The 26,250-nt window shown below is 37.8% G+C and overlaps 1 protein-coding gene across 1 annotated transcript; it reads left to right on the top strand.

The window, feature by feature from the left end:
• Positions 1 to 608: 608 nt before the first annotated feature.
• LOC110374311 (4-hydroxybutyrate coenzyme A transferase) lies at positions 609 to 24,774 on the top strand. The gene is made up of 10 exons (XM_064040139.1): positions 609 to 942; positions 11,077 to 11,239; positions 18,245 to 18,383; positions 18,778 to 18,868; positions 20,856 to 21,044; positions 21,531 to 21,657; positions 21,982 to 22,070; positions 22,884 to 23,003; positions 23,351 to 23,497; positions 23,970 to 24,774. The coding sequence occupies exons 1-10, from the start codon at positions 759 to 761 to the stop codon at positions 24,152 to 24,154; spliced, it is 1,434 nt and encodes a 477-aa protein (XP_063896209.1). The 5' UTR covers positions 609 to 758; the 3' UTR covers positions 24,155 to 24,774.
• The last annotated feature ends 1,476 nt before the right edge of the window (positions 24,775 to 26,250 follow it).

The following is a 26,250-nucleotide window of genomic DNA, read 5'->3' as shown; positions in this document are numbered from 1 at the left end:
TTTGCGTCTTTTTGTGAATTTTTGTTAGCTATTTACGTGATTATTTAATTAAAATTGTAATGGTTTGCTAACGGTTTGTATATCCCTTTAATTTCGTCATTTATATTACTTAACTTCATATGAGCACCGACCTACCTGCTGTATATGCTACTGCTCACAAATTATTGCAAAGCATATTAGGTATATAACGTATTTGACTTTCTCTATATATGTGTGGTATAAGTTCCTATCAATCACAACCAGAGTTTACTTAATTAATCCTACCCTGAGTTAAGCATATTTTTTTGTAACCAAGCCTCTTGGAATGAGTTCATCCATGCAAGGTTCTTCCTTTCATGAGGCAGGATTATTTAAACGTGTCTGCCATACGAAACACCTATGCTATGTGAACAATTTATTTATCAGCACTAGCAATTATACAATCAACCCCTTATAAAACACAGTTTATGTATTTGTTTCAGTGTATAATATCGGGAGTTTCATTTACATACATGGGAAAAACGCTACCCCGTAATAAAATTTTCACAATATTTTCCTTCTGGAAACCCCAAAATTTTGACGTAAGCTCAAAACTTGCCATGCGGAAAAATAAAAAAAACATTGATGTTTTTACTATCAGCCAATCAGATTCAGATTTAATTTGAGCACGAAGAGGGGTGGACACCGGACGGACACTCTTCAAAAATAATATAATCAGAAAACTAATAATATAAACATATTTAGATCAAAAACTGTAAATTAAATTAATAATCGGCATAATGTCCGTGTGCAAAGTGGTGCCGAATGTAACGAGCCGGAATTTCGGTAGAATAAGTGCCGCGCTGAGTAGTGCAAAGTTGAACAGAAGTTATTTCACATACACCCAGTCATTGTCTCAGCCCCTAGACCGGGTGCCGGAACGTTTGACTGCCAAAGAAGCCTTCGAAAAATGGTTGAAATCAGGTAAGCAAAAATTTCTCTTCTAAAAAATAATTCTGTATTCTCATTAGAACCTATTTGGTTCGGCCCGTTTTCGTTAATCTACCTGTTTGTGTAGATGTTCAACTTGTTCGACGTCGAAATTATGCTAATGAGCGTCGTTTCGTTTAGAGCTACGTAAATGTTATTAACTTATTTATGACCGACGCTCTGTTTACGCGGTCAGTTTTTACAAAGTCCGAAACGCCACACTGCTACTAATTTAGATGCCGTATGTTCCGTGTATTTTGTAATAGTATTTGTGCATCTTCAATTGTTTTATTTGGAAACTACTCCTATTTTGAAATTGCACTAAAATCGTGTACTCTGAAGTCGCAGTATAGTTGCTATTATTGTTGGCCAAATTAAGACAAGAAAAAAAACATTAATTATATCACCCTCTTTTGTAATTATCTTTGTTTAACTAAGGACATTATAGCCTGATGCACTCTTAACTCTGGTTTTGTATAAATCTATAAATGGATTCAACTACAAACTGTCTAGAAACTGATTATTTCTTTTAACTAGTTTTAACATGAGACTTCAAATAAATTAACAAGTTCATGGCCCAGCTAAAAGACCAACCAAAGTAATGACTTGACAATAAAACTATTACCACAAATATACTAAAGGTCACATAGGTATAAAAAAAATCAAATCATACATAATTCAAACAACAAACAGTCAAAAAAAAAACTTGTAAAAAATATTGTTGTCACAATACTGGACTTTGATCTACAGCACCAAAGTTAGATTGATACTCTTTGTGCTCTATATTTGTAAATAAAAAGATAATATTGACATCACAACTAATTACTTGTAGCCAGATTCACTATTACCCTGAAAAATACTGGCAGCTTCATCCAGAATTTTTCAATAAGTTCTGCTCTTTTTCTATCCTAAATTCATAGACTAAAGATCCATATATTTCTTATACCTATTAGGATTCTTTTGTCATGTTGTAGCCAACCAGAAAATCAAAAACTGGCACAAAGAAAAATTTATTAAACAATGTCTAGTCATTGTTTTCTTCCATCCACTTTGTAATTTGTCATAAAACACCTGTTTCTACATAGATTGACTATAATAACCACATAAAAAATTGTTTAATACATAAAAATAGTAAAGAGGCAGAAAAGACTGGATAGTTTAAGGAATCCAAAAATATGGAAAAAAAAATATTCCCACCACATCAGACACAAAAATAAACACTTTTCTAGGGTGGACTGTCTGATCTTCAAATCAGGTCAAAGTTGAAGGTTTTCATTACAAAAGTCTTATGTAGACTTATGTAAACCAGAATGAAACTCCCCAAACTAGACACAAAGTTATTGGAAAGATCCACCCTTTCATCTATGAATTAATTGTCAATCAGTGACTTGGACAGCGAATTTGTGCCCTTTAATAGACGAGGATGACCTCATCTATTAAACATTACACAGAATCAGCTGTGTAAGCTAATGATGGTATAATTTTCAAAACAAACACATGCCTTTTTGATCATATATCATCGAGCATCACATCAAACTCGATGTTACTACACTTACGTAACAACAGGGGCCAATGAATGAACTATTAGCCTATTATCTATTTGAAGGAACCTAACTACTACTGACAGCTGAAGTACAAAGTACATTTTAAACTATGACTCATGTTTATGCAACCTTAGACCTTAACTCGAAGGCAATAGTTCTCATTTTACCATGAACTTGTTTTATTATTCTGTTGTTTGTAGCTGGTATTTTTATTGACTGTTGTATCAGGTAACAACTGGTGAAGAATTGATGTTGTGGTCTTGTTTGTACATATAATACACTAAGTAGTAGGTTCAACTAGATCTTTATCTGTATAATATGCTAGCCGTCTTCCCGCGATTTTACCCACATCCTGTAGGAACCACTGCCTGTACCTTGTTCCTCAGGAAGAGTAACTTTCCAACAAAGAAATAATTTTTCAAAGTGGTTCAGCACTAGGAGTATAGCCTTTAGGTTACATACAAACAAGAAAATGTTTCCTCTTTATTATATTGGTATTAGATGCATGATGAGTCAAATTGCCATAATTAGATAAAATGCTGCTTACATGAGATTTCATAATAATTGTCTGTAATCTGATCAAATTAGACATTTATATAAGTGTGTCTTCAGACAATAGTGCTTTGATGCTCATTATAATTGAAACTGAGTATTCACGAAAACACTAGCTAATTCCCGAGGGAACTACCTCCCGAAAGAGTAGTTAGGTATCGTTCTTTTTCAGTCTCAAAAATATCTGTGTATCAATTTGAATAGGTTCAATAGTTTTGGCGTGAAAGAGTGACCAAACCGACAGACAGAGTAATTTTCGCATTTATGATATTTGTAAGGATTTGGTTACTAAACCTATGATAAGCCCCAAGGTCAATCCCCATAAAATCCACTAAGCATTGACAACTATGGTTAAGATAAGTTGAAACCGCATTAGATTAGATAAACTCTGAAATGTAGATAACGTACAGTAGTATTTTTTCAATCCTTAAGAATTCAAAAAGAAAAAAAATATAGTAAAGATCAAGGTCTTTACTATTTTGGCGCCCTTGTATTTTTTCGGCGTCCCTTTACTTATTCGGCGCCCGGAGTCAATATGTCTTGCTTGATTTTACTAATTAAAGGAGCTAAAAGACACGTGAAACTGGGACTTGGGGGTTGATTATGCCGAAAGATCTTAGGTATTTAGAGACAAACCAAAACCTTACCATTTTGCGTACAAAACATAGGTGGATTTTAATGCACCCGTGGGCTGGGCGATTCTCCTTAAATTCGGAAGTCGTCCTAAATTATAACATCTGCGTACCTACATATGTTCATAGGTGAAAAATAACTTTGTGTTATTATTAGTTCAGCACACGCAATATTGCATGAGTGTGAACACCCTTTAGCGGGTCACCGATATATTTGGACAACGCAATAATGCAGTGCGTTTTAAAATGTCTCTGGTTGAATGAACCCGAAAATGCAGTCGTACGAAAAGAAGAGAAATTACTTTAAAAAGAAAAGATAAGATTTTATTACGGGTCTGTACAACTTCAGCTGTATATCTTATTTGCTTGATCCATTGAAACAGGTTCCTTGCAAGGTAACTAACTTCAAAGAATTTTAATGTCTTTGATAAATTCTTGTTAACCAAATGCAGTAGACGGCAAAACTTAAGTCTAGTCTAGAGGTGATATAGAAACATAATTACAAGCACGAATTATTTATAAGTATTATGTTGCTAACTGACCTTTTGTGAACCTTATCATTGTATAATTCATTTCAAATGAATAAAACTACAAGCGGAATAGATAGCCAGGTCGATGGCGTGTGTAAATATTATACGTGTAAAAATACACACCCATTACACATGTGTTTATGTGTGTGTGTGTCAAACATCTTGACGTAAGCTAATAAAAGCGCGCGAACTCTTACAATTTAATCTATGACTCTTTTTGTGTCACCTTGGCTGGGTCAAGGGCGCCAGACACAATGGGCTGCTGTTGCCAATCAAAACATGTGTTATATAATTAGCGGAGTTTATCGAGTAGCCAAAATAAAAGTCTATTTTTTCTTAGTTCGAATGTGTCATTAGCTACATGCAAAGTTGATTTATCGTCATCCTACTGCCCTTATCCCTGTAATGTAGTCGACTCATGATGTGTCTTCTTCTTCTATATTTCTATCTGAACTTATATTCTTTTCAGCCATAACAAAACTGAGGTTATTTGTTGATAATTAAAATAATAGCGACCTTTGCAACTCCTGTCTGCTAAACAGTTTTTTTTTTCAAATGCAAGGTTGAATTAGTAATACGTTTACTATACGTTTCTTGCATGCAAAAGCATTCCTTAGCATATATTAAATAGCGAGTGTATAATAGTATTTTCAAGCAGCTTTTCCTCAACGTAAATGTTAGTAGCACAGTATGCTTGTAAAAAAGGCAAATGAATGGCGTCACTAGGAGATAAGGCGTTAGTTTGTTTATACCGCATATTCTGTGTCAAACAATGTAATCGAAAATAATTATTTCGATATAACGTGACTTGGTTCTTTTTTTCTGGTGGGCAATCATCAAATGACCTCTCCCGCTGTGGGTGCAGCGTGTGTGCCTGACTCTTATTGACTAAAACGAACCATGTTCCTTCTAGAGCCCTTTATGTATCTCTTTGCAACACTCCCGCAGCCCAGGGACGTAAATAAGTCTTAGGATGGGACTTATTTCGAGTCTCATATTTGATGTTTTGATGCTACAACCTGAATCAATATTTTGACAAACCAGTTATTAAAACTAGTTTGCTTGTTTGTGCCAATTCAATTAAACAATTTTGTTTTTCGTTTTTAACATTAGATTCAAAGGGCGTTGGAGATAACAAAACAGAATCGCAGCGTGGGCCGTTGATTCAGTATAATTTGGCGCCACTCCAAATTCAAAATGTACAGTTACTGAGGAATTCCAAATTCAAATGCGAGTTGGGACTTTATGCAGTTTGTCACTGGCTTCTTTTTGTTAACCCAACAAACAAGATTCCGCGCTGCTGGTTTTAGCACCAAAAAGTTAATAAACTCGTATATGGTGCGTTTCTGTAACCGATCTATGCATTGTTTTGCGATTAGAGATTGAATGTTGACATTAGCTCACAACATAAAGAATAAATTGTATATATAGACACCCCAGATAATGACCGTATTGAAGTTATTCTTTATTAGTATTTCGGGTTTCTGAAGTCGTATTCTTAGTAAAACTCTCCTGTACGTCCAAACAGCTCCCAGCCCACGTACTAACTGTTGAACCTGATGAGTACGGGATGATAAGATGTCATTGCTCCTAGCATCGATAATTTTGGCCTACTTCTTAGAAGCTTAGGCCTGCGTCGTTCCTAACAGGAACTGTTTCATCTTGGTATGGTATCTAAGTACTGAAGTTAATAATTGTTTTGCATCAATTACAGCAAGAGTAAAATAAAATAAAGTATTATTTAAGTTAATAAGTGAAGTTAATAATTGTTTTCATAATTCATAACAAGAACATAATAGAAAGGTGTATTTTTTGTTGTCTTGAATAAGTCATCATAATATAATAATGGTTTATTTTTTGTTGTCTTTTCAATTAAGTCATTGTTACAGTTAATAACTTAATAATCTAAGGTTTTGCACTGAGTTTCCAAGGTGTTATTGCCAAGAACTACATTTTTTTACCCAACTGCTAAGAAGGATTATATTTTTGTAATCTTCTTTCTAATTCGAGATGTAAATGGACCATGAATCATCGTCATTATAAAGGACATTGAAAGTCAAACAGTTTTGTGAATGCCGGTGACTTATTAATTCTTTAGCATAATAATTAGTTAGCACTAATTTTAATAATTAATTGACATGTATTCTGAAAGCCACAAAAGAATTCATTTGAACCGGACGGAAATAGATTTTGGTTAGGCAGTGACTTACCTATTGTTATTTTACATACCTAACTTTGGATTTTCATTATTAATTCCTTATACTTACCTATTGCTTTTACTATTTGGCTAATTGTTAGTCATTGAATTTTAATACTTAATTTGTCTGCGGACGTTGCGACTGGCGATGTCGCTCCCGTATAGTGACTGAAACGGATGCAGCTTTGATCATCTTTTATACATGTTATCAGGGCCCCGATTCTCCTAAATTAATAATGTCAAAATCGAATAGAAATCGAATCGCAATATGATCGTAATAGCAGTTTTAACCATATCGGGCATTCTGCTACTAATAAAAGACCAATCGTATTCGATTGACATTTGATTGGTGTGCGATTGGTCTGCTATTTTGGTGATTTTGGTCTATACGGTAGTTTGCTGTACAATCATTTTGCAATCGTAAATCATTTGCAGACAAAATGATTCATTATTGAATGACAGAAAAGGATAAAAACGTTTATTTCAAAGAAAAAATAGCAGAATGCCACATACGCTTCAATCGTAATCGAGTCGGGATTGGATCTCAGTCGAATCGAGTCGAACGTCAATCGAAGGTCGCTTAAGTAAAATTAGGAGAATCGGGCCCCTGGCCATAGTATAATAGTTCTAGAGTCTAGACACCTCCGAGCCTTTTCCCAACTATGCTGGGGTCGGCTTCCAGTCTAACCGGATTCAGCTGAGTACCAGTGCTTTACAAGAAGCGACCCTGCCTATCTGACCTCCTCAACCCAGTTACCCGGGAAACCTGGTACCCCTTGGCTAGACTGGTGTCAGACTTACTGGCTTCTAGAGTCTAGTCTAGACTAATCATCCCAAAATAAATCATGAAAATTTACAAGTAGGTAATTGTAAGAATTCAACAAATTTTATTATTTCGCAATGGAGGAGTGTCTCAGATAGACAAGTTATTTTTATTTATTATCTCAGTTTACAAGAAGTCTTATAATAAATGTATACAATGGAGGAAAAAAACCAGTGAAAACAATAATACATTGTTTTTATAGGTTACGGATGGAGGAGGGGCCGATAAACGCAATGACGACAGCATCTCCAATCTTTGTTATTAATAACAAAAGCAATTTTGTATGTTTTTTACGTCATTCTCAAAGGTATATAATGAGTTTTTATTTTAGGCTTAATTCAAACCCAAAATGCTTACTTCCAAATAAGTCTATAAATACATACATATGTATGTATACAGTCAAGCTAGTTACATGGTTCCAAGGAGTAGATCTCATGAAGAAGAACTGACAAGAAACTCCATGGACACTCTTTTCAAAAAAGTTCACAATAATTTTAGTACAAGTACTTAATATTCCTGAGAAAGTTAGGTAAGTATGCAAGTGAAGCTAATAGTAACTATGATGGATTAAAAAATGATGCAAAAGATAATTTTCTGTTAAAGTTTCAAATCTGCACTACGAACACTTTATCCACATAAAATTCTCCTGAAGTAAATTCTGCGAGTGTAAGGTCACTGACTCGAGTCAAACGTGTATGAACTCACGAGGGATCGCTCCGGTCAGAGTAACAAATGGGATATACCATTTGTTTCAATTGAGACTACATATTTTGATACAATAATGTCATTTGAATGAATGAATATTGTTTGTGGGTTTTGAACTCTCTTGATTCATTCAAATTATTTTTGCACGTGTAGATCGGTAGATTTTTGTGCATATTTTTGATAAATCGATAAGTTCGATTTTTAAACATCTTGAGCAAACTTATACTCCCCGGTTTTATGCCTGAGAGTATCCTACTTTCTGTAAATAACTCGAACATTAGCCATAGCTGCAAACATCTGAATCAAATTGTTATTTTCACGGAATTGTCATGAAACATTGTATACCGATTAATCTAGTATTTCCGAAACACAAACAGTAAGGTTTGCCTGAATCCTTATTGCATAAGTTAATTATATTCATCTCGCCGTTAATTAAAATTTGACAGGTCGAAGCGTTGTTTACAACCTATTTGCAAAATAAATATCATTTATCATTTTTTCATGATTACAGTACATTACAAGTATCGATCATACGAGCATGGATAATATTATTTTATAGTCTTTTCATTACCAAGGCTATTGTGACATTCACCCCGTGAATAAATGTGTGTTGTAAATGCATTTATGATACACTTGATAAAGTATCAAAACAGAAAAGATTAAAAAAAAAATCCTAGGGGTATTTCGTACAAGTTTTGCGAAAATGATTACCTCCTTTAGACAGGACAGGATTAATCTACATCTCTAAAATATGTTTTGGAATGGTTAAAGACCAAAGAAACGATGGATAGATTATGTAAAAGATGATACGGCTACAAAGAATGCTACTTGAGATGACGTCAGATAGTAAAGTATGGAAAAACAAATGCTGCGATCGGTGCAGCATTTGTACGAAGTAGCACAAATAAAAATAGGGTAAGGGGAATGATGTTTCAGCGGGGCCCAGCAGGGCCAAGGTCTGCCGAGGCTGCGGGATTGTTCGAAAGAGTTACCGCGGCCCTGGTACATAAAAGGCTTACGACGGAACACGACGGTTTGTAGTCAGTAAGAGTCTGACACTCCCTCACCGCTGCTAACCAACACCGGGAGGGGTCATTTGATGATTTTTGACGTCGTTAAAAAAAGGGGTAATGATGTTACTCCATCAAAAAAAAATTTTGTTGAGCAGTATTTGTATTAACCTCATAATACTGTTTTTACTGTATCCTTAATTATTTACGCGCACTTGAATATATAATTTCTGTAACTAGTTCAAGTTCAACAATATCAATACATTGCGTTTTGCAATTCAAATGAGTTAACTTGTACAATAATGAATTGATCATTAACAATGTAGGTATGTTAACGTAAGGTTAAAACAACCTGTTTTTTTATAATCGCAAGGTAAAAATAATAATTTAAAAGAGACCCTCTTCACTTTTAAATTATTCTGACGTAAGTAGGAATTCTAAAAAAAAAGAGACTTGGAAATATCATGATAAGATCCATGACCATTCTTATCAGGGGTGTCGTGTAACTGGATTGAGGTTTTCAGATAGACAGTCGCTCCATGTGGCACACTGGTACTCGGCTCCATTCGGTTAGATTGGAAGCCGACTCCAACATTGTTGGGAAAAGGCTAGGTCAATGATGATCTATGAATTTATGTATGAATCTCGATTATTATGCTAATAAATCATATATAAAACGACGATAAAAGCTAGGTCATTGTAACAGAAAACTGCATCGCAAGATAACGTTATCAACTAGCGTATTTACATAGTAAATTATATTATTAACGACATCATCTTAAGGTTATTGGCATGTTCTTAAATTACATAACGGGTAATCAATCAAACTTGTAACTCGCTCAACAATCTTGTCGCGGCGTGTGAAATATTTTTCGTAAAAAAAAAATACCCTAATAGTAGACCAGGAAGTGGGTCAAATTGAGATTAGAAGATTTTCTTGCATACATAGTTACAAGTGAAGCTAATATAAGCGTGTTTAGAATGTAACACTAACTTTATAAACCTGGCGCCCTCACTAATCACAACCTAGCGCCCAATTAATATTGTTGGCGCCCTCGTTTCAAAGATTTATACGAATGAATCTGTTCATAATAATTATTATCTAAATGTCTTCTCACGGTTGTCATCGTTTGTGTCGGTACAAACGTTGGTTTAATGGTTTTATCCTTAATCTATCTATCCAAAATCCAGACGCACCCGGATTCAACACGGTTCAACTGATAACTTTTTCACACAAAAATGCTTGTACCTCTGATATGATTCTATACGTCAGACTTTAACCTCAACAGTGCAGATAATTAAAATATTTTTTATACGACTTTGTTTTGTTTATTTATCATTGCCAAATTCATAACGGGAGCAAAGGTTGCTTAATACATTAATTAAAGTATTTTCACTAATTGCTAATTAGGTCTGATTTTAATTACCTACCAATTTTGGGTAAACATTTTATTATAATTAATTTGGGGTCTCGACTTCTGGGCTTTTGGAATCCTCTTTTGAGGCCCTTATAACAATGTAAACAAATAAATTACAAAGGTCAAGGGCACACATCGATTTCTGATATGAAGACCTACTGATCCATTTGATCGAGCGAAATATTTGCATACCGTATATATGTTATGGTAGAATTAAGAAGGTAGATCTGCTATTTTAGATTTAAGGCCATAGGTACTTACTGTGTGCGCCTACATTCTAAGACTTTGACTATCACTGAATTACAGGATGAGAAATCATCAAATAAACCCTTCTGCTATTAGATTATCAGAATTTTCTGATAAATAATGTTAAAGATTCATAAGTGATCGTTTTGAACACTTTGCTTTCCAAAGTTGGCAATGGAGGCATACATACTTACTTAACGCATAAAAGGACACTGTTTGCGATAAAAGTCATCTAATGAGAACTGCATGCTCTATGCCATAGAGCATAGATAGAGCATATTAGATTATTCAGAGCTCAGCTCATTAGATTATTTTACTTTAAGCATAGAGTCTCAGATTATATAATAGTTACTAATAGAGTATATGCGTTACAAAGTTCCAAAATAAGTCTCACACCCTAGCATCCTCCAACACTACCTAATCACCTGAAAAAACCCTCGTAAATCTAAAACACCCTCTCCATCATTCCAGGTATGACGATCTACGCGCAAGGCGCGGCCGCCACCCCGGTGCCTCTACTGGACGCCATGACAGAAGTAGGCGCGGCCAAGAATCTGAGAGACATCAAAGTCGTCCATATGCACACTGAGAAGGAGGCCAAATACGTCGCTCCTGAATACAAGGATATCTTCAGGTTTGTAAGAGCTAGAATTAGAATGGATTGCGATAACAGATCTGTCTATTGATTTGTTAACGGAGATAGGATTTTCAGACTTGTTTGGGGCTTACATCAATCTATAGTAGAAAAATAATTTGAGTTTAATCCTAGGGGTCAATGAACTAAATCTTGTAGGGCATGCGATGGACTTTATTTAGAAATGCACTTTACTATATAACACAGTGTTCGACGAATAAATATAATTCAACTCTAATTTAGGGATCAATGGACTGAAACTGGTAGGTCATGTCTTATACATACATACAATATTTGGGGAAAAAAAGAAACAATTCTGTAGGCCCTTATGTTTTTATATCATCTCAAAAATGGTTACCATGTCTCTGTTATCATGATAATTACAAGATTGACGGCATTTACTTAACTTTTGGTATACTGATAAGAGAATGAGATCAGAACCACATAAATATTATTTTTTTCGTGCACTCTCCTTTAGGTAGGTATGTGGTGAAAAATACATGGAACAAAAATTAACAAAACTACATCTTTCATTGCTTTGTCTCATTTCAAGCTACACGTGACTATGCAATATAGTTATCACTATTATTTAACACATTGAGCATTACACAGCATCTAAATATAAACGTTATTGTACCAAAGTTATATAAAGATTATTCTTTTAGGTAGGTATGTTCAGGTAACTTTAGTACCTTCCCCTTAATAAGTACCTCTGGTGACATTACTGACATTCAAAATAATCCCACTGACTATATCTTATCTCATATCTCCAACATAGAAATATCATGTGTTGTATAAAGTATACGTCCATAAAAATATCTTCGATAACAAGTATACCTATACACCTATGTTCTTTGGGTTCCAAGGGTGTTGCTAAGATAGAATGTCTAAAAACATCGATCAAACCAAATTTGGTGAAACTCTGTAAAAAAGCAGCCATTAGGTATGATAAAAATATGACTTCATTGTTTGCAGCTTATAAACTTTCTACCAAGTGTAAGACTTCTGGACTGTAGTCTTACTAAATGCAATGAAATACAATTTACGTCGCAACTTAGATCCTATTGGTTCCATCGTTTCCTTTATTTGTTGAGCTATGTCTACACTTGAATCAATTGGTTACAAGTCAGTTAGATTACGTAATTCATCTTCATTAATTGATTACATACTAAATTGTTCTATCAATTCAATGCAGCGGAAGAATCCACCCTTTTAGATTATAATTCCTCGTAGCAAAAAGATCATCTGCCTAGCCTTTTCCCACCTATGTATTATACCCTATGAGGCTTCTAGTCTAACGGTTGCTGAGTATCTGTGTTCTAAGTAGAGCGTCTGCCTATCTGACCTCTTCAGCCTTAAGTGTGAATAAGATGCAATATTTAATTAAAATAATTAATCGTAATAGGTGATCTTGAAATTCTATGCTTTGACCTCTACAGGTCATTGTTTATCCTAGCAATTGTATGTATATTCATTCATTGGTCATGTGCAATTATTTTATACTGGTTACCGCTTCCGTCTTTGCTCCCCAATGTTTTTTCATGTCCTTATGTATTTTAGTAATGATTCTACGATATGTGAAGTAGAGACTGCCAAAAAATATCGAAGACCATTATAACCACAATTTCACTTATCTTTGTATGGGAATCATACACAATCGCACGAGGTGTCCGCATAGCGGCGCACGGTGCACTGATGATGCGCACCGGCGCACCGACATATTAATAGTGTGCGAGCAGACGGCGCTATACGTTGCGCACACGCCAGAGCAAGATGGGTGCAGTTCACTCATTGGTCAGTTGCATTTTCGACGTGGGTGTCAGCCTTGCTACTGCTTGTGTATGTCAGAAATGCACTTAAGATAGGATTTTAGTCAATAAAGGAGTTATCCTCAAAATACCGTGGCTTTAATTTCTGCACCTTACTCGCTAATCCAACAATTGGTGACCCCGACGTGATCCAAGTCAAAACCGGAATATTGACAAGGAGATCCTAGTGTATTCTGCAAGTTACCATGTCTGAAGAGCAACAAGCGAAAGTGCAAACCGACATAAATTACGACGTGAGTGCAGTATCCGTGCAATCAAGGTTATTACCGTTTTGGAGAGAAATACCACGTGCCTGGTTTATCCAATTTGAAGCCGTAATAGACCCACTGAAAACCTCAGACGACCAGAAGTTCCGTTATCTGCTGCAGCAGTTGCAAACAGTTGACTTACAGCACTTAACCGACATACTTTACAATCCGCCTGCAACTGGGAAATATGAGAAGGTAAAGCAACGCCTGCTGGAAGCCTACGACAAATCGGATGTCAAGAATTTTCAGAAACTCATCAGTGGACTGAATTAGGCGATCAGAAGCCTTCTCAGCTTTTGAGGAAGATGCGGGAGCTCGCAAGCGGTATGATAACCGAGGAAGGTTTAAAAATAGAATGGCTAAACCACCTACCTGCACAAGTTCGAGTCGTCCTATCAGTGAACAAGGAATCATCTTTGACACTTTGGCTGCTATGGCAGACAAGATGGTGGAGTACGCGGAGAGTCCCAGTGTAGCCGCAGTCACAGCACCAGCATCATCGTCATCGTCCACAGTACCCATGACGCAGTTGGAAACTCTGGCGAAGCAGGTGGAGAAACTTACGCTGGAGATCGCCGAGTTACGTCGAAGCCGGCCACCGCACAGATACCGTCGCCGTGCATACAATCCACGATCTCGGTCCCGTTCACGGTCGCTGTCTACGCAACGTGGAGCAGCACCGAAACCGGGAGACCCCAACTGGGAGTGCCGATACCACCACCGCTTCGGGGACAAAGCAAAACGCTGTGAATCACCATGCTGCAGAAGGAAGAAGCCGTCGGAAAACTAAAGTTGACACCGACCGTGGCGGACGTCGGTGTCCCGTACCCCAGTAATCGCCTTTGTGTGCACGATCGTAACACTCACGAGCGTTTCCTCGTGGACACAGGCGCAGATATCTCCGTTTTGGCCGCCAATCACAAAGATAAGAAAACCCAAGTACCTACAGTTTGTATGCGGCGAACAATACGCCAATCAAGACTTATGGACAGAAACCATCAGGCTAAATTTTGATTACGCAGAGACTTTCTGTGGTCGTTCATCGTTGCCGACGTCAAGACCTCTATACTGGGAGCTGATTTCTCCGTCACTTTAAACTGCTGGTTGACCTGGACAAGAAGAAGCTGGTGGATAAAGTAACATTACTCGCTATAGACGCATTAGAAGTATCTACAAGCACGGAATCAGTTCACATTGTAAGCAGTAATCAACTATACTACGACATTTTGAAGCAATATCCTGATGTGCTACGCCCAATGTCGTTAAAACAACCACCAAAACATGACGTTGTCCACCACATAGAAACTACCGGCCCACCCCTATACGCTCGCCCGCGCCCGCTGCCACCAGACAAGTACAAGGCAGCCAAGGAGGAGTTTGACCGTATGTTGGAGATGGGGATATGCAAGCCATCAAAAAGCCCGTGGGCCAGCCCCCTCCATGTGGTAAAAAAGAAAGACGGAAAACTGCGCGTGTGTGGTGACTACAGACGCCTGAACTCAGTCACTCAGCCAGATCGCTATCCCATACCTCGCATTCAAGATTTTACGTACCAATTACATAACAAGAATATATTTTCCAAACTGGATTTGAAAATGGCGTACTACTGGATACCAATTGCAAAAGACGACGCGCAGAAAACGGCGATCACAACACCTTTGGACTGTTTGAATTCAACTGCATGACATTTGGATTACGGAACGGCAGTCAAACCTTTCAAAGGTTCATGCATGAAGTACTGAGAGGCATAAGTGGCTGTTTCTGTTTTATCGACGATATTCTTCTCTGTGAAGAAAACGAAACAAAGCACAAGCTGCTTCTTCACCAAGTGCTACAGCGGCTAGACAAATACGGTCTCACGCTAAACATAGAAAAGTGTGAATTTGGGAAAGAAACAATAGACTTTCTAGGATATGAAGTGTCGGCAACCGGCATCAAACCCACGGCGGAACGAGTTAAAGCCATATCTACTTACCCGAAACCAACAACCGTTGTCCAACTTCGACGTTTTCTTGGGATGATCAACTTTTACCGAGACTGTCTCCCCCGGCAAGCAGAGCTGCAGAGCGAGCTTAACAAATACCTACATAACAAAAAACGGAATGACAACACGCCGATCGAGTGGACAACGGAAGCAGAGCAAGCCTTTGAGAAGTGCCGTCGAAGCATCACAGAGGCTACCATACTCTCACATCCAGTTCATGGAAGTGCCCTCGCCATTATGACAGATGCTTCAGATTACAGCCTTGGGGCTGTGCTGCAACAAAAAGTGAACAAAGTGTGGAAGCCACTAGCATTTTATTCGAAGGCGATGAGCGAAACACAGCGCCGATACAGTGTATACGATCGCGAGCTGCTAGCCATGTATACAGCTGTAAAACACTTTCGCCGATTAATAGAGGGCTGCGACGTCGAAATATATACAGATCACAAACCGCTCACTTATGCCCTTACAAAGAAGGCGAGTTCATCCGACACACCGAGACGTGAAAGACAACTGCATTTTATTAGTCAATTTTGCTCCAGCATAAAATACATAGAAGGGGAACAAAATACAGTCGCCGACGCTTTATCAAGACTCGAAGAAATTAATTGTCCAACATCTATCGATTATAATCAGCTAAGCATCGATCAACAACAAGACCAAGAACTAAAGTTGCTTAAGAAACAAAGTAATCTGATATTCAAGGAAGTATCTGTACCCGGATGTAACCGTCCCATTACGTGTGAGTTCTCAACGTCAATACTAAGACCGTATCTACCCGAAAGACATCGGTACGCAGCCTTCAAAGCGGTACATGAATTATGTCACCCGGGAGTACGCAGTACAAGACAACTGATGGCAAGGAAACTATTTTGGCCATCTATGAACAAAGAAGTGGCACGGTGGACGCGAGCCTGCATAAACTGCCAGCGAGCGAAAATACATCGGCACGTAATTACGCCGTTAGTACCATTCCCGCCGTCTAAGCGCTTCGAACATATACATATAGATATCGTTGGCCCGCTGCGCTTGTCTAATGAGTATCGCTACTGTGTTACTATAATCGACCGGTGCACCAAATGGCCCGAGGCAATACCGGTTCGCGACATCACAGCTGACGTCATCGCGCAGGTGTTATATGAAACATGGATAGTCAGATTCGGTTGCCCGCTGCGCATAACTACCGATCAAGGACGTCAATTTGAATCTGCACTATTTAACGCACTCATGAAGAAGATGGGAATCAACAGAATTCGCACTACGGCATATCACCCGCAGTCGAACGGACAAGTTGAGCGATGGCACCGGACAATGAAAGCGGCGCTTATGGCTAGAGGGGCCACAACGACATGGACAGAAGAACTTCCTACCGTATTATTAGGATTACGTACTGCCCTGCGACAAGACAACAACCTCAGCCCAGCGCTAATGACGTATGGCACCACACTCCGCATACCGTCTGATTTCTTAGAACCACAAAGTGCAAGTATCAACGATGCCGAACTCGTGCGCCGTCTCGCTCGCACGATGTCGTCGCTCGCGCCTGCCCCGCAGCGCGCGCAATCAGCTGATAAGCCTTTTGTTTACAAGGACTTATCGACGTGCACACATGTTTTTGTTCGAAACGACGCCACCAGAGCACCGCTAACACCGCCTTACGATGGTCCCTATGAAGTGCTGAAGCGTGATGGCAGTACTACAAGATCCAGTTACCATTACGGACTGCAGTTGTGGCACTGGATCGACTGAAACCAGCCTACGTTGTGAGCGAAACTGAAACGGGTACCCAGATGTCGGCAGCGCAGTCCCATGCATCGGCAGCTGACAGCGCCGCCACTGCTCCTGTAAATCAACCCTATGTTACGAGAAGCGGAAGATTGGTGAAGAGAAACGTACGCTTCTCTTGAGGGGGAGTGATATGGGAATCATACACAATCGCACGAGGTGTCCGCATAGCGGCGCACGGTGCACTGATGATGCGCACCGGCGCACCGACATATTAATAGTGTGCGAGCAGACGGCGCTATACGTTGCGCACACGCCAGAGCAAGATGGGTGCAGTTCACTCATTGGTCAGTTGCATTTTCGACGTGGGTGTCAGCCTTGCTACTGCTTGTGTATGTCAGAAATGCACTTAAGATAGGATTTTAGTCAATAAAGGAGTTATCCTCAAAATACCGTGGCTTTAATTTCTGCACCTTACTCGCTAATCCAACATTTGCAATAATCACACTGATATTATAAATTACACCCTGGATATTAACACATAGAAGTTTTATCCCGGTGCCAGAGGTAGTCCTCCCTCAGCAAGCGAATTAAATACCTACAGCCATCTAGTCTCAACTAAACCACAAACATTTGATATAGATTCAGGCGCATCAAGGAGCTCTATAATAATGACACTCCTTATTACTAACAAAGACTGAGTATTACATTATAATCTCATATCGATAAGGAATTAATTGTGATTGATAATGTCGGGTCTAGAGAATATCCAGTTTAGACTAAGTATTTTAATGATAAGTTAAGTGATAAGGAACATAGGTAGACAAAATATACTGAGATAAGATTGCGAGGACAGGGAGCAGAAGGATTCTCTATCCTTCTCCTCCATTATTACCCACTATTCCTGGTTTATGTATCTTTATTTTGGTTTGTTTTTTTTTTGGAAAAAGTGAATTCGGCGACTGGTGCGGGAAATTCAATTATAAAACTGTTTTTCAATATCTTTCCATAGAAATGAAAAGACACCTTGTCATTTGCCGTGTGCAGATGATGCCGTTTCGATTACTCTGAATACAATAATTACTGGCATTCAATCGAAATAACAAACCGGGAATCAAACCCAAGACCTTAGTTCGGAATTGCGCTAACAGTCTTATCAGTCTTCCTCAGAAATCCTCACAAATTCTAATCTAATACAATATGTCCTTTTCATACCCAGGTCGGTGTCACTATTCATGGCTGCGAATGTCCGCAAGTCAGTAGCCGAAGGTCGGTCTGATGCCATCCCTATCTTCCTTCAGGACATCCCTAAGCTGTTCCACAGGAAGATCATCAAGCCTGACATTGCTCTTATTCAGGTCAGTTGAAAGTTTTGGCAAGGGGATAGGAGGTGGCTGGGTTGTGGAGGGTCAGATAGACAGTCCACGTAAAACACTTCCACTTCCTTGATGGGACTAGTTGTCTTAGTTCTTGTTGTTTAGTTCTGAATACTCATACCGACTGCCAAATAAGTTCAAATCACCTTGCGGAACACTGAGCAGCTCGTTATGACAAGATTGTCGCCCAAACACAGACGACCGCGCCAAGCGCTGCTTAGCCATTGCGAAGTAGTTCCCACTGGATTCAGGTGTTACTTAGCACATGTTTTCGTGTGTAATATTGCCTATTCTCAACCTGCTTGATCCTCAAAATTGTGCAAAAATACTTATCCTGTTCTACAACAAAATAAAATATACTTTCTGTTGTTTCCAGGTATCTCCCCCCGACCAGCACGGGTACTGCAGTTTGGGAACATCAGTCGACTGCGTCAGAGCTGCTCTAGTCAACAGCCCAATTATTGTCGGTAAGGAAGCTTTAAATCTTTTAAATTAGTTGGTTCAAGAAAGTTAAAAAAACATACATCGGTAAAATTAGTTTGCTCTCTTTTGCATATGAGTTTTGTATGATTTGTAAGGAAGGTCTTGTGGAAAATCATCAAATGACTCCTCCCGCTGTGGGTGCATCGTGAGGAAGCGTCAGACTCTTACTGACTAAAACCCACCATGTTCCTTCGGGAGCCCTTTATGTACCAGGGCCGCGGTAACTCGCGCGAACAATCCTGCAGCCCCGTTATGACGTTCCCTCACTATGACTTTCAAAGACAGTAAATGGAATGTATTTTTCAGTTCAGTTAACTGATATCTTGTTACCAAAACAAAATGGAACAAAGAGAAGAAACACCTTAGGTTGTAGATGTCAATCGATAAAGTAATCTTTTATCGACAGCTTACATTGCTATCAGCGATCTCACATGATTGAGTGACTCTTTTGATAAGAGTGACATTACATCACTACTAGTAGACACAATTTTGTAGATATAGTTCGCTCCAAACTTTTTGTTATCCCGGTACATTGCGTACTGTATAATATGCGGTCTTTATAAGACATACTTACCTGAAGATAATGAATAGATGATATGTGGTTTCAGACAAAGAAAAAACTAACCTACTTTTTATGTAGGTACTTGAAACCTGAACAAGATTCTGCTCCCCAGTAAAATAATTGTACCATGGAAACCTTTTCGCCAGCTCAATTTTTTTTAAACGGTAACACATTGTAAAAGATTTTTGTTTATTTTTATTAGATTGCTGTAGAAATGTAGAAAGTAACAAGTTGGTTAAATAAGTAGGTATTATTTATTTTGTATTTTAAAATTATCTTTTATTTTTGATATTATCTACATACTTGTATTATTTCTTATTTTTTCCAGTATGTAATTAAAAATATTGAAATAGTCACATGTGCAGTGACCTTTGACCTACAAAGGGTCATTAATTATATTAATTGATGTTGATCTCCGAACTGCTTGACCAATTATTACTGTAAATGATCAGTAATTACGATTATAGCAACCCATTGATATAATTACTGACGGTTGTAAGACTTGAGATCACTCACGTGATTTGCATTTGTAATACATATCTATTAGACAACTTACGAATGAAAAACTTGGCAGATAATGGTATTTCATGAATTTTATTTTGGTTTAAATGATTTATTCCCCAAGACTACATGGCCACACTACAGTACAGTGAAGTTTTCTACTTTCAATGCATGGTCAATCGTTTTTATGCTACTGCTCCACCTGCGTCTTAACGCGTTAAATTTTGGCATTACGCAGATGTGGCCAACGTTTTAATGGCAATTTATACAAATGGCATTATGAATAGCATTAAACGTTAAGCGATAACTCGGGTGTCGGTTTTTTGGACACATCAAAGGGTTTTAGTGCGTAGCTTAGAGCGCTAAGTGATGTTGGCTACATTAATGCCATCTCATTGCACGCATGCAAGGACGAGTGTAGATACTTTGTTTAAGCGGTAACTGCATTTTGTGAGCACGGTAATGGATTGGTCAAATGAGAAAGCTTTAGTTTTTAGAATTATTTTGTGTGTCTGAGTTTAACCTCTTTAATGTGTGTTAACGCGTTACTTCATGAGGGATTAACTCTTTGCAGAATTGTACCTAAGTGTAGCCAACACGCATTTTTAATGCAATAAGTAACGTGTAGTTGGCCATTGACATTAACGTTAACGCTAACGCAGGTGGAGCAGGAGCATTATTATTGCGAAACTTCGCTTTCTAAATAAGCGGATTTTCCGCTCGGTATTTGTGTGGATCATACGAGCAAACAATTGACAACTACCGATATGACGAAGTTTTAACCCATAAACTTCTCGCGGCAGATAATTCTGACAAGGATTTTCTGAACGACTTTTTGTATTTTTCTCCCACAAAATTACAGTCACCGATTATCAAACATCTACTTACATACCAAACTTAAATTCCAGCGCAAATAAACGTCAACATGCCCCGCACATTCGGCGACGCGATCATCCACATGTCTCACATTGATACTGCCGTAGAAGACAATACTCCTCTCCCTGAGCACGGCGGCAAGCCCGCCAGTCCTGAGGAGACCAAGATCGGACAGCTCATCGGACAGAACCTCGTGGAAAATGGCGCTACGCTGCAGATGGGTATGTCTTCATCATCAGGAGTTTTTATTTTCCCACTGTAGGGCACAGACCTCTTCTTATGCAGAAAAGGAATGGGCGTTAATCACCACGTTTGTTCCACGTGAGAGGAAGGTCACAGGAGATTTGACAAAACTCTGACACCAGGGCTTGTTACGTGATTAAAACTACAGCTCACTCGCTAAGAAGAAGACCAATCTTTGTATGGAGCAGCTCAAAATCTGCCTAGACTTTTCCTGACTATTTTAGGGTCAGCAGATAAGTAAGAACCAGTGTTTGGAATAAAGCGACCCCTTGGTATGAATGGTTTTCAGACTTTCTGCCTTCTGACTAACAGTAAGACCTGCCAAAAATGTTCAGATAACAGCGGGTGCCACCTATTTAACCTGCATTCCGAAATACGGAAGAACGGGTCATAACATTAGCGGTCACTTACCCTATGAATAAATCCTCATGCATTTTCCTAACATTTATGTGTTCTCTCTCCAGGTATCGGCAGTATTCCTGATGCAGTGCTGTCAGCTTTGAAGGATCACAAAGACCTGGGCATCCACTCCGAGATGTTCAGCGTCGGGGTCATCGACCTCGTCAAGCGGGGATGTATTACTAACAACGAGTACGTATAATTTGGCTCTGATAGTGTTTTGTTTTAATATTATCATTTATTTAACTTTATAATGTGCTGTATAATGAATGGTTATAAAAAACATACCTAGTACATAATAATATGTTAATTATTGAAGGTAAATATATTTCAGACTGCCGGCAGTTTGAATTTTTATGAGTATGAGCAGTATAAATGAATATTGAATTTTAGTTTTAGGGAAATTCCTAGATGGCATAGTATTCTATCACATTGTCAAACGTATGTGTAACTGATGAGTAAGTTATTAGAACTTAAACAAAATGTAAAAACTAATGAATTATTGAATGTTTTCAGGAAGAAGTTCCACAGAGGGCGCATGGTGGGCAGTTTCCTCGTCGGCAACAGGGCGTTATACGACTTTGTCGACAACAACCCCTTCGTTGGTAAGTTCCATAGCATTCGCCAAACTTAATGGCGGCTCGTAGCTAGTGTCCGAGCTCAACAAGTGGCCTTAAACAACTCCCATACCAATGCTTGATACCTTAAAATGGTTCAGACCTGCTAAAAGGTTTTGCAGGAACTTTAGTGGTATAGATTTATTATTGGTTAGCGGCAATACATAATCTGTAGGTATATTTCTTACTAGCTGTTGCCCGCGACTTCGTCTGCGTGGGCAATATAGAATTTAAATTTTTTCAATTTCGTTCATTTAATCGTTCATTGCTCATCCCCCATAGGTGATAGCGTGATAATATATAGCCTATGTGTTGAACCGGCCCCCAGGTAATAGTCATGCAAAATTTGATTTAAATCCATGCAGTACTTTTTGAGTTTATCCGGGACAAACATACAGACAAACAGATAAACAGACATACAGACAAAAATTCTAAAAACTACATATTTGGGTTCAGAATTGATTATGGATCACCCCCCAAGTATTCTTTTTAAAAAATATTCAATGTACAGTTTTGAGTTTCCTATCATTTTATTATATGTATAGATAAATAAGCTTTAACATCGTATTCAGTTTTGTGTATTTCTGCATCTGCTGCCACAATGCTGGTAATACATAATCTGTATATATCGTTTATTTCTTATACATAGGCTTTAAAATAGTACCTCTTCAATTTTGTGTATTTCTGTTAGCATCTGCTGCCAGACCAGGGTAACCTAACCAGGGTAAATGTAAAATATTTTTCCTTCTTTCTTCATTATTGCAATAAACACGTAATTCACCCATTCCCTCTTTTCCACAGAAATGTTGGAGATAGACTACGTGAACAACACACACATCGTCTCTCTGCAACCCAAGATGACGGCCATTAACTCGTGCATCGAAGTCGATCTCACTGGACAAGTGTGTGCCGACTCTATTGGTAAGTACTTAAGTACACAATGTACAAGTAAATTTACTGCAAACTTTTTACTCTAACTCTTCATTTAGATTCTGTTGCTATCATGGAACATTTTTAGGAACCCTACTTCTAAGAGTTCACTCATCGTCCGTCATCAGGTTGTATCTTATGAACCATGATAGTCAATTCAATTCAGTTGAAATTTTCACAGGTCACAGGTGTCGCTATAATAACAAATACTGAAACCTAAAACAAAAAACGTGACTTTTTTGGTAATTTTATAAATAATGGTACGGAATCCTGCATAAAAAATAGCTTTTTTGTATTGTAATAATGATTGTCCTTTAACAAACCTAATTCTTCCCCAGGTACGCGCATGTTCTCGGGTTTCGGCGGTCAGGTAGACTTCATCCGCGGCGCCGCTGAGTCAGTGGACGGTCGCGGCAAGCCCATCATTGCTCTCGTCTCCGTCACCAAGAAGGGAGAGTCCAAGATCGTTCCTACGCTTAAAGTTGGTCAGTATATTATAGATACATAGTATATTCGAATAATGGCAATGGAGCCATATTTGGGGGAGAAATAGAATATTTTGAAGCCACGATGACAATCTTGAGCATCATCATCATTCATTTGGCCTTTTCCAGACTACGTTAGGGTCAATTTCTAGTCCTAACAGATGCAGCTGAGTACCAATGTTTTACATGCAGCGACTGCCTATCTGACCTCCTCAACCCAGTTACCCGGGCAACCCGATACTCCCTGGTTAGACTGGTTTCAGGCTTACTGGCTACCTGTAACGATTGCCTAGGATGTTCAAATGACAGCCGGCGAGACCTACAATTCTCCGAAACAGGGTTATTGGTGTCCAGGATATATTTGCAGTGGTACTTGCCTGAGTTGGAATCGAACCCATACTCGGAAAGTTGGTCCTTTACCAACGGCCTAGACTACCATATAACATACACTAACCACAAAATCCCTTCACAGGAGCGGGAGTAGTAACAAGTCGTGCCCACGTGAACTACGTAGTCACTGAACAAGGCATAGCGGATCTCTTCGGCAAGACTCTAAGGCAACGCGCATACGAACTGATCAAGATATCACACCCCGACCACAGAGAAGCGTTGGAAAAGGCCGCATTTGAACGCCTTAAATGCATGCCTGCTCCTTAGAAAAAGAAAAATTAAAAAATCATGTTTTTTTTTAAGTCTATTATATGTTGTATTTTTGGGATTTTTTGATGAGATCTTGGTGTAGGATTTTTTTGTAAATAAGAAAGCGTTTTTTCGTCAGCTGTGTATAATGGAATTTGAAAAGGATTGATAATGTAAGAGTATTGTGATTTGTGTTCGTTTTTGATGCCAAAAAAATATTGCATTTACTATGTATTAGCAAACGATAATAATACATACGTTAACATAATGCAATGTACTTTGGAAGGAAGGATTTTTACTGGGAGTTTTAAAGAATCAAAAGAATGGGAGGGAATGGGAGAAGTGGATGGCGTTATCAATGTGTAGTTTTGTCTGTTAGCCCAGTTATAGGTAAAAAAACTGAGAACCTCCTTTTTTAAGTCCTTTAAAAATGGCATAAAACGCTTCTTATTTCCCACACCAAGATCTTGTCAGCAGAAATCCCAGTTTTTTTTAAATCAGCTGTTTTTAAATCTACACCAATAAAATGTATTTGTTATAGAATATTTTCAAACAAACTGTACATCCGTTATCCTAAGTATTTAAGTGCTTTTTATTCCATGCAATGAAATATTTTTTATTATATGACATGAAATGTTCAGGTTGTTTTAATAGGTTTTGGGTTCCAAGTTGATTAAGACCTGGGCTGACTTGTTTTAAAGTACATACGTTTCGTAGTATCAATTTTTGAAATATATTTCAAAGACCTCACTGCCTGATATATAAACTAATCTTAAAACTGGTTGGCTATGGGTAAAAAAAAAAATACTAAAATATAGTTGAGAGAAATAGTGATATTACTGTTTCTGCAAGGTTTTAAAAAATGCCCCAATATTAACACACAAATATCAGAAAATAAACGACAATGCAAATCATGTTTAAAGTTTTGTGCATTTTGTAAAAATATAAAAAATATACTTTTTTCTTTTTTTTCTACTTTGAAAGTGTTACCATCAAATAAAAATTATAGTGGTGTTATATTAAAAAAAGTATTATCAACTTCCCTAGTCCAGTTAGTAGCTAGACTTGCTTTTTGTCTAGTTTTTAGATTGAAACTGCACCCGTACATCGTCAAAATGTCGACGGACATTTATTAAAGTAAAAAGTATTGATAAGTGTCGACGCACTTGCGTGTTAGATTGCTAGAATTTTATTATAAATGTACTACTAGCCTAGTTTTTGTAGTAAACACGAAATGGTATCAATGAAATAAGCGAAAATATGTTATTCGAAGTAAATGTACATGCGCAATAAATAAACTAGCTTTATTTTTAGAATTATCTCGAATTTATTAACGAAACCGTTTTTTGGAGATGTTTTTAAATCATTTTTTAAATGTTACGTGTTTGTTTAAAATACACGATGTTTTATAGTATACAACGCTGATATTGTACTTTGTGTTTTTAATGAATTAAAGATCATATACCTACATTAGAAAAACAATGTTTTTTTCTTGACCTATTCCTTCCTAACATCCGACATCGCAATATTTTAAACCTGAAAAAACCGGCTTAGTGTGATTAGGACTCATATGCATGGTTCATAGAAGCAATCAAAGTACACACAGTTTAGCCCTTTGCAAGTGCGTGTCTTTGTCTAAAAAAACTCAGTGCCATTTTCAAAAACAATAACCTATGTATACCATGTAAATGCCACATTTATATAATCAAAGGTATACCCCAAGTACAGGTTTAAGTGCAGCGTAAAGCCGAACAGAATACGTCTATTTACTATGAGTTTCAATTGTGTACCTAGTCCTAATATTTTCGGAAGGACATGACGAAAGATAAATTGATCATGGTTCCGTTTTTGCGTCATTTGAATACAGTAGTATTTTAAAAAAATATGCCCAAAAGTTTACAGCTGCTTAATGAACTGTTTGAAATTCGCGCTAGTATAAATCGCTTTCAATCTGGCTACGTCTCAAAATAATTGGAAAATATCTGCATGATAATTACTGTGAAATAAAATGCCAATTTAGAAAGAATTACGAAGATAATAATATTGTTTAGTTCTTCAGTTTTTCATTAGTTTGTCGAACATCTTTTGATGAATGATTACAATTTAAAATTAGG

The sequence above is a fragment of the Helicoverpa armigera genome, chromosome 21, assembly GCF_030705265.1.
Source record: "Helicoverpa armigera isolate CAAS_96S chromosome 21, ASM3070526v1, whole genome shotgun sequence".
NCBI lineage: Eukaryota > Metazoa > Arthropoda > Insecta > Lepidoptera > Noctuidae > Helicoverpa > Helicoverpa armigera.
The sequence above is the reverse complement of the archived record's forward strand: the minus strand, read 5'-3'. Positions and strand labels throughout refer to the sequence as shown.